The sequence below is a fragment of the Manis javanica genome, chromosome 9 (genome assembly GCF_040802235.1).
Source record: "Manis javanica isolate MJ-LG chromosome 9, MJ_LKY, whole genome shotgun sequence".
Classification (NCBI taxonomy): domain Eukaryota; kingdom Metazoa; phylum Chordata; class Mammalia; order Pholidota; family Manidae; genus Manis; species Manis javanica.
This window is the reverse complement of record NC_133164.1, coordinates 216,656-228,696: the sequence shown is the minus strand read 5'-3', so window position 1 is coordinate 228,696 and position 12,041 is coordinate 216,656. Positions and strand designations below refer to the sequence as shown.

The following is a 12,041-nucleotide window of genomic DNA, read 5'->3' as shown; positions in this document are numbered from 1 at the left end:
AGGCCATCGCTCGGCCGTGGGAAGGGGTGGAGCTCAGACATGTGCTGCATGGATGAACCTGAAAAGAAGCTGGTCCCCAGGGCACACGTGTGATGCCTGCACACGCAATGTCCACGACAGGCACCCTCAGAGCAGGTGGGTGGGTTTCCTTCTGGGGAAAGGAAAACAGAAAGACGGCCCTGCCACACTGGGCACTTTTAGTGAAAACAGAATCTGCAGGAGGCGAAGTGGGAGAGACAAGCCCCCAGCGGTGCAGACACTCCTGACTTCCCAGGGACAAGCCCTGCGGGACCCCAGGCTCTCTCCTGCACTGCACTGTGTGGGGGCCCCCTGCCCAGAGCTCTCCTAGTGTGTGCACACGTGTTCCTTGCAGGCATGCAGGTGTACATGGGTATGCTGTATACTAGGGCGATCTGGAGGAGGGTGTTCCTGATAAAGGCCAAGGCAGGGTGGACCCTCTGGACACTACACAGGCATCTGAGCAGGAAACGACAGGAGTCGAGGGGGCAGACTTCATAAGGCGCTGTCTGAGCAGACTGAGCTCCTGCGTGGATCCGAGCTGGGTTAGAGGAGCAGTGTTGGCGAGACCCGGTCCAGACCCAGCATCTGCTCAGATCCCAGACAGCCCACGCGGCCTGAGGCCATCAGGGCCCCGGGATTGGCTCAGGCTGCGGGAGGCCCTTCCTCCCTAGAAACAGCAGGATGCTGAGAAATCTCCCAGCTCCCACCCAAATGTTCTCTTCAAACCAAAGCTCCTAACAGGAGCAAAACCAGAAAACAGGCCACATGCACAGCCTGCTCACGTTTCACAGTAGAACCCAAGCCCTCAGCCTTCAGCCCAAGTCACCCCGAGGCCCACATGCTGGCAGCAGGAGTCTGGGAATAGTGGGCCCTGCCCCTCAGGCAGGCACACCCACGCACGGTCTCCACTTCAGGTATTTGTGTTCCTAGAAACAACAGCCAAATGCGGGAGACACAGGACCACAGCTACAGCGTCCTGGTGTGTCACACGTGGACGGCGGACACAGCGTGGATGGACGTGCGGTGGGTGTGCCTGGCAGGCAAATCAAGGTGGGGCTTCCATGCCCAAAGCTGAGTGTCAGTCCAGGGTCCTGGGCCAGCAGGTGGGCCTCTCCAAGCCTGTGATGTCACATCTCCTCCCAGGAGGGCCAGGAAGCCCCAGCTGACAAGGCCCACAGGCCTCAGTGGGAAGCACCCCAGAAGACAACACCAGAGAGGCAGCGGGCCCCTCCCTCTGGCCCTACCCAGGCTGCTGCCCCCCCGCATGGGCAGCATTCCAGGGGCTGCCTTCTCTCCCAGGTGGGCCCTGGGTCCTAGGGCCTGACAGCAGGGACAGGTGCTCTGGCCAACGTTCTGAGAGGGGCAAGCCGGGTTCGCTGGCCAGCAGGGCAGCCCCAGTGCTGCATTCCAGTGACCTCCACCACACTGGGCTAGGGGCCAAACCCCTTATTGCCCAGACCAACCTCCTCCCCTACTGTCCAGGGGTACAGAGCCCCCCATGGAAACTCCACCAACTCCCCTCTCTCAGAGCCTCTGGGCAACAGGGCAGGTGTTGCCATTCCCTTGCCGCAGACAGAGAGAGCAAGGCCCAGGGAGGCCCTCTGGCTTCTGACTCCCTGCTACCCACCCCCTCCTTCATGCTGGACATAGGAGCGAGTGGCTGATAAGGCTGGATTCCATCACAGCATTTTAAGATCCCCTCATGAATCAAGGACAGCAGTAGCCTCTAAGGTTACATACTGCCCTTAATGCGAAAGACCAAGACTGGACACAGAGGGAGCCACCTCCAAACAGGGTGGTGTCCCGGCACGCCCATCAGTGAGCACACTCATTGGCCGGGAAGGTCCTGGGATTGGCTATCCCAGAAACCTGCTCTTTCCTGGAGCTGAGAATGGCCCGAGGATGAGCAGGTTTCCCACATGACTCCTGACAGTCCCCACCAGCTGAGATGAGAAACCAAGTTCCAATGGGCCCCAGGCAGGGCATCTCCAGGGTCCACTCAGCATCTGGGGGCTTGAGTGGGCAGGCACAGGTGCTTACAGACCACTGCCAAAGACGAGCCCCATCGATCTGGGAAAGTTTCCAAGGAAGCCCAGGATGGAGGGAAGCATGGGCACCCACCTGGCCAGGATGCCTGACTCCCACTGAAGTGAGGTCCCTCACGTCCTGCCCTGGATGTGGGCAACCCTGGGGACGGTGTGGACAGCAGAGATGGCAGGGACAGGTGGGAATGGGGTAGACAGTGGGGATGGAATGGACGGCAGGGGCAGTGGGGACGGTGCGGACAGCGAGGACGGAGGGGACAGTGTGTATGGAGGGACGGTGGGGACAGAGTGGACAGTAGGAAGTGAGGATGGTGGGGACAGGGGGGATGGTGTGGACATCATAGAGTTAGGATGGTGGGGACAGGGGGGATGGTGTGGACGGCAGGGATGGAGTGGACAGTGTGGATGGGGAGGTGGTGGGGACAGAGTGGACAGTGAGGGGTGCAGATGATGGGGACGGTGTGGATGGCGGGGACAGTGTGCAGAGTAGACAGTGGGGACAGTGCGTACAGTAGGGATGGAGAGGTGGAGGGCTGTGACGTCAGTGAGGAGGCTCCTCGTTGTCTCACTCGGTCTCCTCCGCAGGGGCGCCCCGGTAGTCATCCGGTCAGTACTGTGGCCCCTGTACCAACAATCACTGCTCCTCCATCAGGCAGATGTGGGGCTCAACAAGGCTGCTCCTGGGACAGGGCTCCCTGCCCACATCCCCTGGGCTCACCCTCCTGGCTCCATTCTCTGCCCAGCCTGGTCCATTCTGTCTGCACCAACTCACACTTTTTTATTCTATGTAAGGCTTCTGTTAAGCAACCTTAAGTTCCCTCCGAAAAAGGGATAAACCAATAAATAAGCAGTGATTCAGGCAGCTGTGCCCTCACTGCTGCAGCATCAGACAGCATAGCACAGCAACCACTTTAAGAAGAGTCAGAGTGATGGAGGGAAAAGCTTGATGCGCCATCTCCCATGCGTGCCGGGCCCCGTTTCAGGTAACAGAGAACCCCCTCTTTACACTGTGCCCTACACGTGCTCCTACACCCTGTTCTCCTACATGTTCTATGGGGACAGCCCTGCAGCCTGAACTGGCCAGAGGCTGTCTTCAGCCATCAGACGGTGAATAACGGGGGTCAGGGAGCCTGTGGACCTTCCGCACATATGTGTCCACCAGGCACTTTGGAGTAGAAGGAGCTCTTGCTTCAGGGCTGCAGGTCTGAGTTGAGGCTGTGCCATCAGCCCCAAACTGTTTCCTCACTTATGATCCCAGGGGCTAGACACCAACCTCTCAACTGAACGCTACTCTGAAAACTGGCTCTTTGCAAAAGACAACATACTACTGCATGGATGAGCTTCTGATTTATGAGGACGTTAAGAATGTGCCAGGACCTCTAAAAAGGATGGCATCTCAGGGAACTGCAAAGTCTGGGAATTCTGATTCGTTTGTTTAGAAACAACCCACCCACCCCTGGGGGCTGCAGGGACCAGCCGCATGGCCCGTGTCTTACCGCGCGGCCAGCTTGTGGCAGACGACGCCCGTGTCGGTGATGACCTCACTCAGCCTCAGCTCCAAGTGCACCTTGCCCTGCAAGGCACAAGGACAGAGGGTCATGGGGTCAGACGTGCGCTTCCACCCTCCCCACTCAGACCCAGAGACCCACAGGCGTGGTGCCCCGGCAGTTGGAGGTCTTGGCCTGTCTGGCTCCCACCTCTATGACAGCTGGCCACTGTTCCAGAAGAAAGGTCAGAATGGGCAAGGAAAGGTCCTCAAGAACCCAGTGTCCCGAGCTCGGCTGTTCATCTACTGGGTGCGGGCTGGATGCAAACCCCCGGCCTCTGGGGCCGGCCTGGGCAGCCCTCTGCCCAGACGCCCTGACACATCTGTGTCTGTGGTGAGGCCTGGATCCAAGCCGAGAAGTCAGCCCTGCTCTGAGGGCAGGATGTGACTGCGCACGATGCTTCTAGAAGGACGGGGGGCAGGGGTAGCTGGGGTAATAGGAAGAAACCGCCTACGGTCCCACCTCTGGTTGCACCTTCACAAAGGGTCACAGCAGCTGGAGGACTGCGTGTGCAGGGAGTCGCAGGGAGGGCATGAGCAGGTCACCATCGGGGTCGGGGGTCACAGTGGAAGTGGGAAGGGGCCATGAAGAGAAGGAAAACAAGCTGCTGAGACCTCGCTGTGGTCACTGGGGTGCACTCAGGTGCTCGTGAGAGTGTGTCATGTTAGGACCGCAAAAGCAAAGGCACCCTAATTAAAGGCAGGCTGCAGAGCCAGACGACCTCCGAGGTCCTCCTGGACCCTGCTACGCTGGGAGCCCTTGGAAGGCTGCCCCATCTCAGAGGGACTCCGGACGCAGGAGCCCAGCAGGTGAGGCAGGGAGAATGTGGCTGGGCTGCTTGACACCTCTGCACACTCGGACCTCCTGTGCCACTAGACCACAGCAGCTCAGACACACAGTGGGAGGCCCCGGCCCATGTGTGGACGCAGGAGCCACCACCCTCCTCTTCTGAGGGATGGCAGTCCAGCACCACCATGTGTCTCCCCATGCGCAGCCCTGCCACCCCAGCGTGGGGCCCCGGGGCATCTGCTGGTAGAACCCTGGCTCTGCGCTTGGCCTGAGAGAAACCACCTGGCCAACGACGTAGGGCTTTTGGACCCACCTCCCCAAGCTGCTGCTTAGCCATGCCCCAGGACAGGCCTCCAGGAAGCAGGATGAACAGCCTCACTGCCCTTGGCCTGCTAGATCCTGAACTTCAACTCCAGGCCTCCGGCAAGCATCCCACCAGAAGTCTGCAGCACTGCTTTTTAAGAAAGAGGCCGTCTGGGGTGTTTCTGTCACAACAGCTTGAGGAGGAGGGAGGTGAGGTGGGGCGGGCACCACGAGCCCCTCATCAGAAATAAGTAAGAAGCTGGGATCTGGTGGCCAGAAGGGGCGGCAGAGCCTCCTTCACTGGCCCCAAGCCCTGCGGCCCTGCATGCCCTGTGCACCCATGTGACACATGGAAACCTTCTTCATCAGAGCAAAGCAGCCAGGTCCCACGGAGCCCAGACACGAGCTGCTGCTCCCAAAGCCATGGCCAGGCCTGCTTGCAGCACGGTGGGAGGCCAGTTCCCGGTCCCTGCAGGTACAGCTTAGGTGGCCACCACGCCTCACACAGACCCGGGAGACATACTGGCGGGCAGTGGGCTCCCTGCCCAGTAGCCAGGGCCGACTTCCTGAAAGATGGGCAGAAGCCCCAAAGCCCCCGTGCACGCCATGTCCCAGCTGTGGGCAGGGTGGTGCAGCCTTCAGGCATTTTCCTCACCTGTAGGATGGGCAGGGCTGCCGGCAGGCAGGACGTGGGGCCCCCGGCTAGCATCACACTGTGGGGCCCTGGATGCTCCCAGTGTCCCCACAGCAGAGCCATTATCTACGAAAAGCGTGACCAGCTGCCTGGGACGCCTGGAACTGCAGAACTGCAAGCAGGCGACTTCCGCCGGGAGCTGCTGCATCTGGCAGGTGTGTCCACAGCAGGCTCTTGACGCAGCCTGGAGCGGCCATGCAGGCTCACCTGCCCCCGAGCCCAGGAGCAAACACTCAGGGCCGGTAACTGCGGAAGGGCCTCAGTGCCACGGCGGCCTGGCCGGCGGGGACACCAACACTGAAGTGACTCCCGTTTGTTGAGCACTGGCCATGCCTAGCACTTTCCCCATTATTGGTGGGTGCGTGCACTGCCATCCTCATGCTAGGATGTCCCTTAGGCCCTCTAGGCGGCCCAGGACGAGCTCCCAAGGAGTGTGTGGTGGCTGCCTGCAGCCCCTGCACCTCAGGCCCTCTCGGGGCTGCACTGGTGAAATCGGTCACGGCGCTCACCCGACCCCCCATCCCCGGTTACCCTCAGTGTGCCTCTGATTGCGGAGAGCGTGCGAGGGCAGCCAGCAGAGCAGCAGCTCACTCCCTGTTCCTGTTCTCCCAGAAGAGGGCGAGCACGTCCACCAGGCGGACCCCCATGCCCGCTGGGGTTTCCTCATGAGGGGCAAATGCTTCCTTTACGAGGCACAGATACTGTCAGCTACTTGGCATCAGACTGCTTGCTGGTGATTTGGGAGAGGATACGTGCATGGCCGAGAGGATGTCCCCCAGAAGTGAGCTCAGTGCATCTGCCTCTGAGAGTTCATGTCCGCCCCATAGCCCGGCAGCACCTCTCCTGGTGTGGGAGACACACCACCTCCCACACAAACAACCCAGCCGCAAACACCAACGCCCAGGGGCAGAGGGCCACACCCTCCACCTGCGGTCAGGCAGGAAGTGTGGGTTTTCTAGGCTCAGGCTCTGCCCAGCTGGCGTCTGCTCATGGAGCATCTGACCTGGACATGCCTGTCTGAGCTTATGCTGGTTCAGCCACATAAGTTCCATGCCTCCCTTGGAGAAACTGGCCCCCCAGGCTTGTTTTACCCCCAACAGAAGCTCTTGCCAAGACAGATAAAGTCACAGACATCCCTGCAGAGCTGAGGCAGGGAAGCTGGCCTAGCCTTGCACAGCTCCCAGGACCCACCTGGCAGGCCTGCCCCACAGATGGTCCAGCTGAACTGTGCAGGTTAACTAATAGCCCTGACAGATGTGCTAAGACTCAGGCATTGGTCTGTAAGAAGAAAAACCTTAGGACAGAGCATTAAAAACACTGATTTGACAGTTTGTTCCCACTTTTATTTGAAGTGAATAATGAATCCAAGAAGTTTCGAAAAGCCCGTGGGGACCGACCAGCGTCACCAACGCAGCAGATCTAAGTGCCACCTGTAACAGCGCACGAGAACACGGCCCTGCACCTGGAACCTCACCAAGACTGATGAGCCCTGCGAACCCTGGGCCACCCAGCGGACACACAAACAAGTCTGGAAGGACAGAAACCATACAATGCCTGCTCTTGGCCCACAGTGGAAACCAATACAATCACTTACAGAAAGACAGCTGTAAATCCCAAAATATCTGGAGATTAAAGAACACACTTCCAAATAACAAATAGGTCAGTGAGGAAATCTCTCAAGAGAAACTAGAACTATTTCGAATTTATTTTTTCTCTTAAATGAAAATGAAAATGAGACATCAAAACGTGAGATGCAGCAAAAGCAGTGTTTAGATGGAAATTTAGAGCAGTGAAAGTGTATGTTAGAGAAGCAGAAATATCTAAAATTGATCATTTGTAATCTAAGCCTCCACTTGGGAAACTAGAAAAAGACAAGCAAATTAAGTCCAAAGCAAGCAGATGAAAAGAAGTAAGAGAGCAGAAACCAATGGAACTGAAAACAGAAATCAACTGAGAACCCTACCAAGCCAAAAGGTGGTTTTGAAAAGATGAAATCAATGAATACACCTCTGGTCAGGCTAAGGACAGAGAGGACAGAAGTCCTCCGGCATCAGAGACAAGGCACAGCCGCACTCCACGCTCCACGCGCTGCACGCAGGGGGCACCAGGGGCGGCCCCAGCACTGGGACAGGGGTGAGGCCGCAGGGGCCAGGGGAAGGGGCCCGCCCAACGCAGCTGTGAGTGCAGGTGTCAGGCCCGCCCCGGCCACCGCCTCACTCCGAGGGGGACGGGACGGAGGGACTAGTTCTTTCAATGAGGCGGTTTACCAGAGACATTTAAAAACATCAATTCCAGAAGGAAGCAAGCAATTTTAAAAATCACCTTTCTCCTCCATTTCTGTGACTCTGAAACACACCTTTCACTGTGAATTATAGCAGACGGATTCAAGAAACCATATGCTACCCTCTGCCTTCTAAACACCATATATGTGACATTTCAACATGAAAAGATCCTCACAGCACTTCTAAAGGCCATCTAGAATCCAGGGAGGCAGCTCCCAACATTGGGATCTCTACGCCCCCACCTCATGGGGGGCCTCCAAGGAGCCCCAGGTGCTCAGCAGGCATCTCCTCCCTGCCCCAGGGGAAGCAGGGCACCCATGAACCACTAGTCACACAAATGCCCAGGAAACGGGCCCATTGAGCATCTGTACCCACCTCAGATGGGACAGGAACTGTCTCAGCAGGACAAGCACCAGTCCACAGGCACACAAGGACATCAGTTATGAAACAGCCCGAATGCCCCACATGGCCATACAATTAACGCACAAACCTGTGTTTACATGGTCCATGGTTTAACTGTGGTGGTAGCTACACAAACATGCACACTGTGTCCACACACGGTAAGCTGCACACACATGCATATACACACATGCACACACCCTCGCACTCACACATACATGCAGCACTGGTGAGATATGTGTGTGAGGAATGTGTAAGTCACACATCTGCAGCCTGCTTACAGAGCTTCTGATCACGGGGCCACAGGCTGTGTTATTCCAGAATAAAGGAGAAATGGCTTCAGTTGTAAAGCACCATTGCATAGACGTGGCTTCTGAAACCTTTCTGAAGACCAGGTTTCTGGACACCTGAGCAGGAGCGCATGGCCACTGTATTCCTGGTGTGAACGTGCACCTTTATGCTTGGAGCCCAGCTCTTTGACGTCAGGTACTGTATTAGTCCTGCAGTGTTACTGTGTCTTCCAATTTCTGCAGCACTTGGGACCCTCGGTTGGGATTAACTAAGTGAGGCACCTTTATGATGCCTTTCCTTGGCTCAGCTCCTCAACCGCTCGCTCTGGCTGCCTCTGTGTCAAAGTTTGTGGCTCAGTCCCAGTGGCCACCAGGGGGCTGTGAGCCCCACAGCCTCCAAGAGGCAGCGTGAGGACTCGGAGGGCAGCTAGGCCTCTGACGCTGGGCCAGGAGCCCTGGGGTCCTCACAGCACCACTTCTGGGCATTCTGTCTGGACACCCCCAGACATGTCAGGCACCGTCCGGCTGTCACCAGTGGACTGGCCCTGTGCCGAGCCAGGCCTGCCTCTGCGTCACCCACCCGCGTTGTCCAAGCCTTGGCTCCCAGCATGGCCGATGAAAACTCCTGAGCGACTTGGCACTGGGGCCACTGTACTGTCTGGTTGTGGCTCCCGGTCGTAGCGTCCAGACACCACCACGGCTTCGGCAGCAGGCTTGCCCTGAAGCCACAGGTGCCCGGGTTGCGAAAGAAGAGGAGGTAAAGGCCACTTCTGGCAGGTGTCCCCTGGTGGCCTGGACACCCAGCATGGGGAACAGCCCCTGCAGGCATGTCAGGAGCAGCCTTACCAGGGAGGGCTGGGGACTAGAGCCCCACAGGCTTCCCTGAGAGAGGAAGAAAGCCCAGGCCTGGGGCAGATGGCAGCTCCTTCCCAGGACAAGGGGGTGGGAGTCCCATCAGCGCACTGCACGGGGAGCCGGGCTGAGCCCCCAGGACTCAGCACGGTCCTGCTGGGAGCGGCCACTGCCCCTTCAGCTCTACATCGTTCTTGGCTGGGTGTATGGCACCTTCCCCCATGCAAGGCCTATGCGCCCTGTCCTCCACGGCTCTACTTCTTCCCATATTTTGTCTTTACCTTCAGTTATGTGTAATTACTGTCCTTCGGAGTTTTATATTTTTAAGTCTGCCTCAATCATGCATGACGAAGTGTGATAATGACCCAAGAAGAAACAAAGCCGACAAGCCTCGTTCACTGCCGAAGGGGGACACCATCCTCCCACTCAGGACCCACGCCCCTGCCTGCTTCCTTAACCGCTGCCTGTCTCCCAGAGCCCCCTGCACCCTGCAGGCTCTGCCGAGTCTCACCTGCACTTCCGAGTCAGCGTCCACATGCTGCAGCTGGAACCAGGTGTCCCTGTTGTGGTACTTCTGCAAGTCTTCCTTCTGAATGGCCACCTTCCCTGAAACAATGCAGAGGACAATCAGTGATGAGAGGGACACCAACCGCCATGCTGCCTCCCCGAGGCCCATACATGTCGTGCCCCAGCTGGGGCAGAGCATGCCCCACACCACTCCTGGGACATGCAGCCGCCTGCTCCGAGGGAATCCCGCCATGGCTGGACAAGGCCGTCTTTCTTGGGCACTTCCACTCCATGCCTGGTACCCTGGGTGGTCTAGTGGGGTGGGGGCTAGGGAGGAGCATTTCCCACATTTAAGAAAGTGGCATCTGCTCAGGGACCTGTTCAGGACCTGGGGGTAAGGTCAGATGGGCGGAGAAGTGCGAAGGGGCCGTGCAGGTGGGAGACACCACCTGCCTTGTCATTCGCACTGCAAAGTAGGGGCAGGGCCATGTTTGCTTTGCGGGCTTTGATGAGGATTTCATGGAAACGTGTGTGTGTGCTCGTATAGACCACCGCTCAGAACACGTATGTGCGTGTGCACATGCTGTGTAGTCAGTTTATACAAGGTGTGCACATGTGTGTGCACATGTACATGTCAGCTTGTACAGGGTGCATGTGTGTGTATTTAACTTATACAGCGCTGTGCACACATGTGTGTGCCAAGCCCATCCATGGTTGTGACAACAACGTGTGCACTCAGGTGGGCTCCCAGCAACCACAGAAACTACAGATGCAGTCAGAAGGAGCTGCTGCCTCCCATCCCCAACCTGGGTCTATGACTCAGTGTGTCAAAGTGCCACCTTCATTGAAACACCAGGAGAGTTTCCCAGGTCCCATCCCAGAGTCTGAGTTGTGGGGGTGAGAATCCTCATGTTCACAGGGTGCTCAGCGAGCCTCTGCAGCCCCAAAAGTTTAAGGACATCTCGTACAAATAGTTTTATGTCCCTTGTACAGACTTGGTACTTTGGACTAGAATTTCAATGAAATACTTACATAAATAGGATTGTGTATTATACATCATCTGGAGTGGGCTTGCAAGACTTAGTGCACATACCATTGGGCATCTCCTTATTCATCCCAAGAGGCACTTGGGCAGAGGTGCCCACCACAGCGCAGGAGGACACAGGCGCACCGAGCTGCTCCCCTGTCCCAGCCTTGCCCCCCTACCTCAGGGGCCTCCAAGCACTGGAACCACCCAGAGTTGGGTGCCCCAGCCACACGAGCACCCCATTCATACATGATACACATGCGATGCACATGTATGCACATGATGCTCACATATTAAAATCATTAAAAAATAGAAATGATGTGGTAGTGTTTTAAGTTCAAATGCACTCTTTCTGTAACCCTGGGACACACACACAGTCTAATTTAGGGTGGTGGTTCAATTTCCAAGGGTTCTGGGTCCCCTCTGAGTCCATTTCCCCACCGTGCCATCTGCTGCAGGTCTGACTGCTATGGACACTCCCTGGCCACCTGCTCACCACACCCGAGGCTGCCAGTCTGACACAGATGCTGTCAACACACCTGCAGGTGTCCTCAAAGGAAGGCCTCTCCTTCGTTCAGACAGTCCTCAAAAACCCCGCGGGCTCCTGCCTGAGCAGCTTGCAGTCCAGCAGCCTCACCGCGAGGCCTGACTCTGTCTCCAGCTATCTGCGATGTCTCGAGCATTCTACCCGCCAGTCCTCCTCACTCCATCTGGTGTGACCCCAGAGGGGCCGGTCACAGACGACCCTGGCCAGGATGTGGCCCCCCAGGGCTCCAGCCGTGCTCCTCCACATCATGGCTTTGCTTCATTTTTCTCCATCATTTCTTCTTCCCTAAATGTCTTCACCCTGTGAGGTCCCCCTGCAACGCCACCCCATCTTAGGTGCCTCCCCATGGAGCTTGGACCCTGTTCTGCTCCCAAAGGCTCACACGAGGCCTCACTGAGGATCCAGCCCATTCTGGTAAAGGTGATGGCGCTTAGCTGCTGTCTGGTCTGGGAGTTCAGCATAGGCCACCCTAACATGTGCCACTTGGGCACGAGGACTGTCTGAGCCGGAGGCAACTGAGCATCAACAGGTGCAGGAAAAGCCTCCCCAGAGCTCCCTCATCTGACTATGAGCTGGAACTCCTGAGAAGTGAGGGCAGCCAGGACCTCTCCCCTGGCAAGTGATGGTGATGAGACGGAGAACCAGCCCCACGATGCTCCTGCACAAACTTAGGCCCACCCGGCCCCCATATATGTACCTTCCCTCAGTCTGCTGCCCTTGGAAGCCTAAATCTCTTTC

The 12,041-nt window shown here is 57.4% G+C and overlaps 1 protein-coding gene across 5 annotated transcripts in view; it reads right to left on the bottom strand.

Annotated features, from left to right (window-relative positions):
* Positions 1-12,041, bottom strand: part of RASA3 (RAS p21 protein activator 3) — a 91,892-nt gene that overhangs the window by 29,834 nt on the left and 50,017 nt on the right. For 3 of the 5 annotated variants that reach the window (XM_037024869.2, XM_017665056.3, XM_017665058.3), the window contains exons 4-5: positions 9,734-9,828; positions 3,563-3,639 (exon numbers count right to left, since the gene is read on the bottom strand). In XM_037024869.2, the coding sequence (XP_036880764.1) occupies positions 3,563-3,639; positions 9,734-9,828 (172 nt within the window). The remainder of the gene's footprint in view (positions 1-3,562; positions 3,640-9,733; positions 9,829-12,041) is intronic. The other 2 variants (XM_073212290.1, XM_073212291.1) reach the window with 1 other exon arrangement.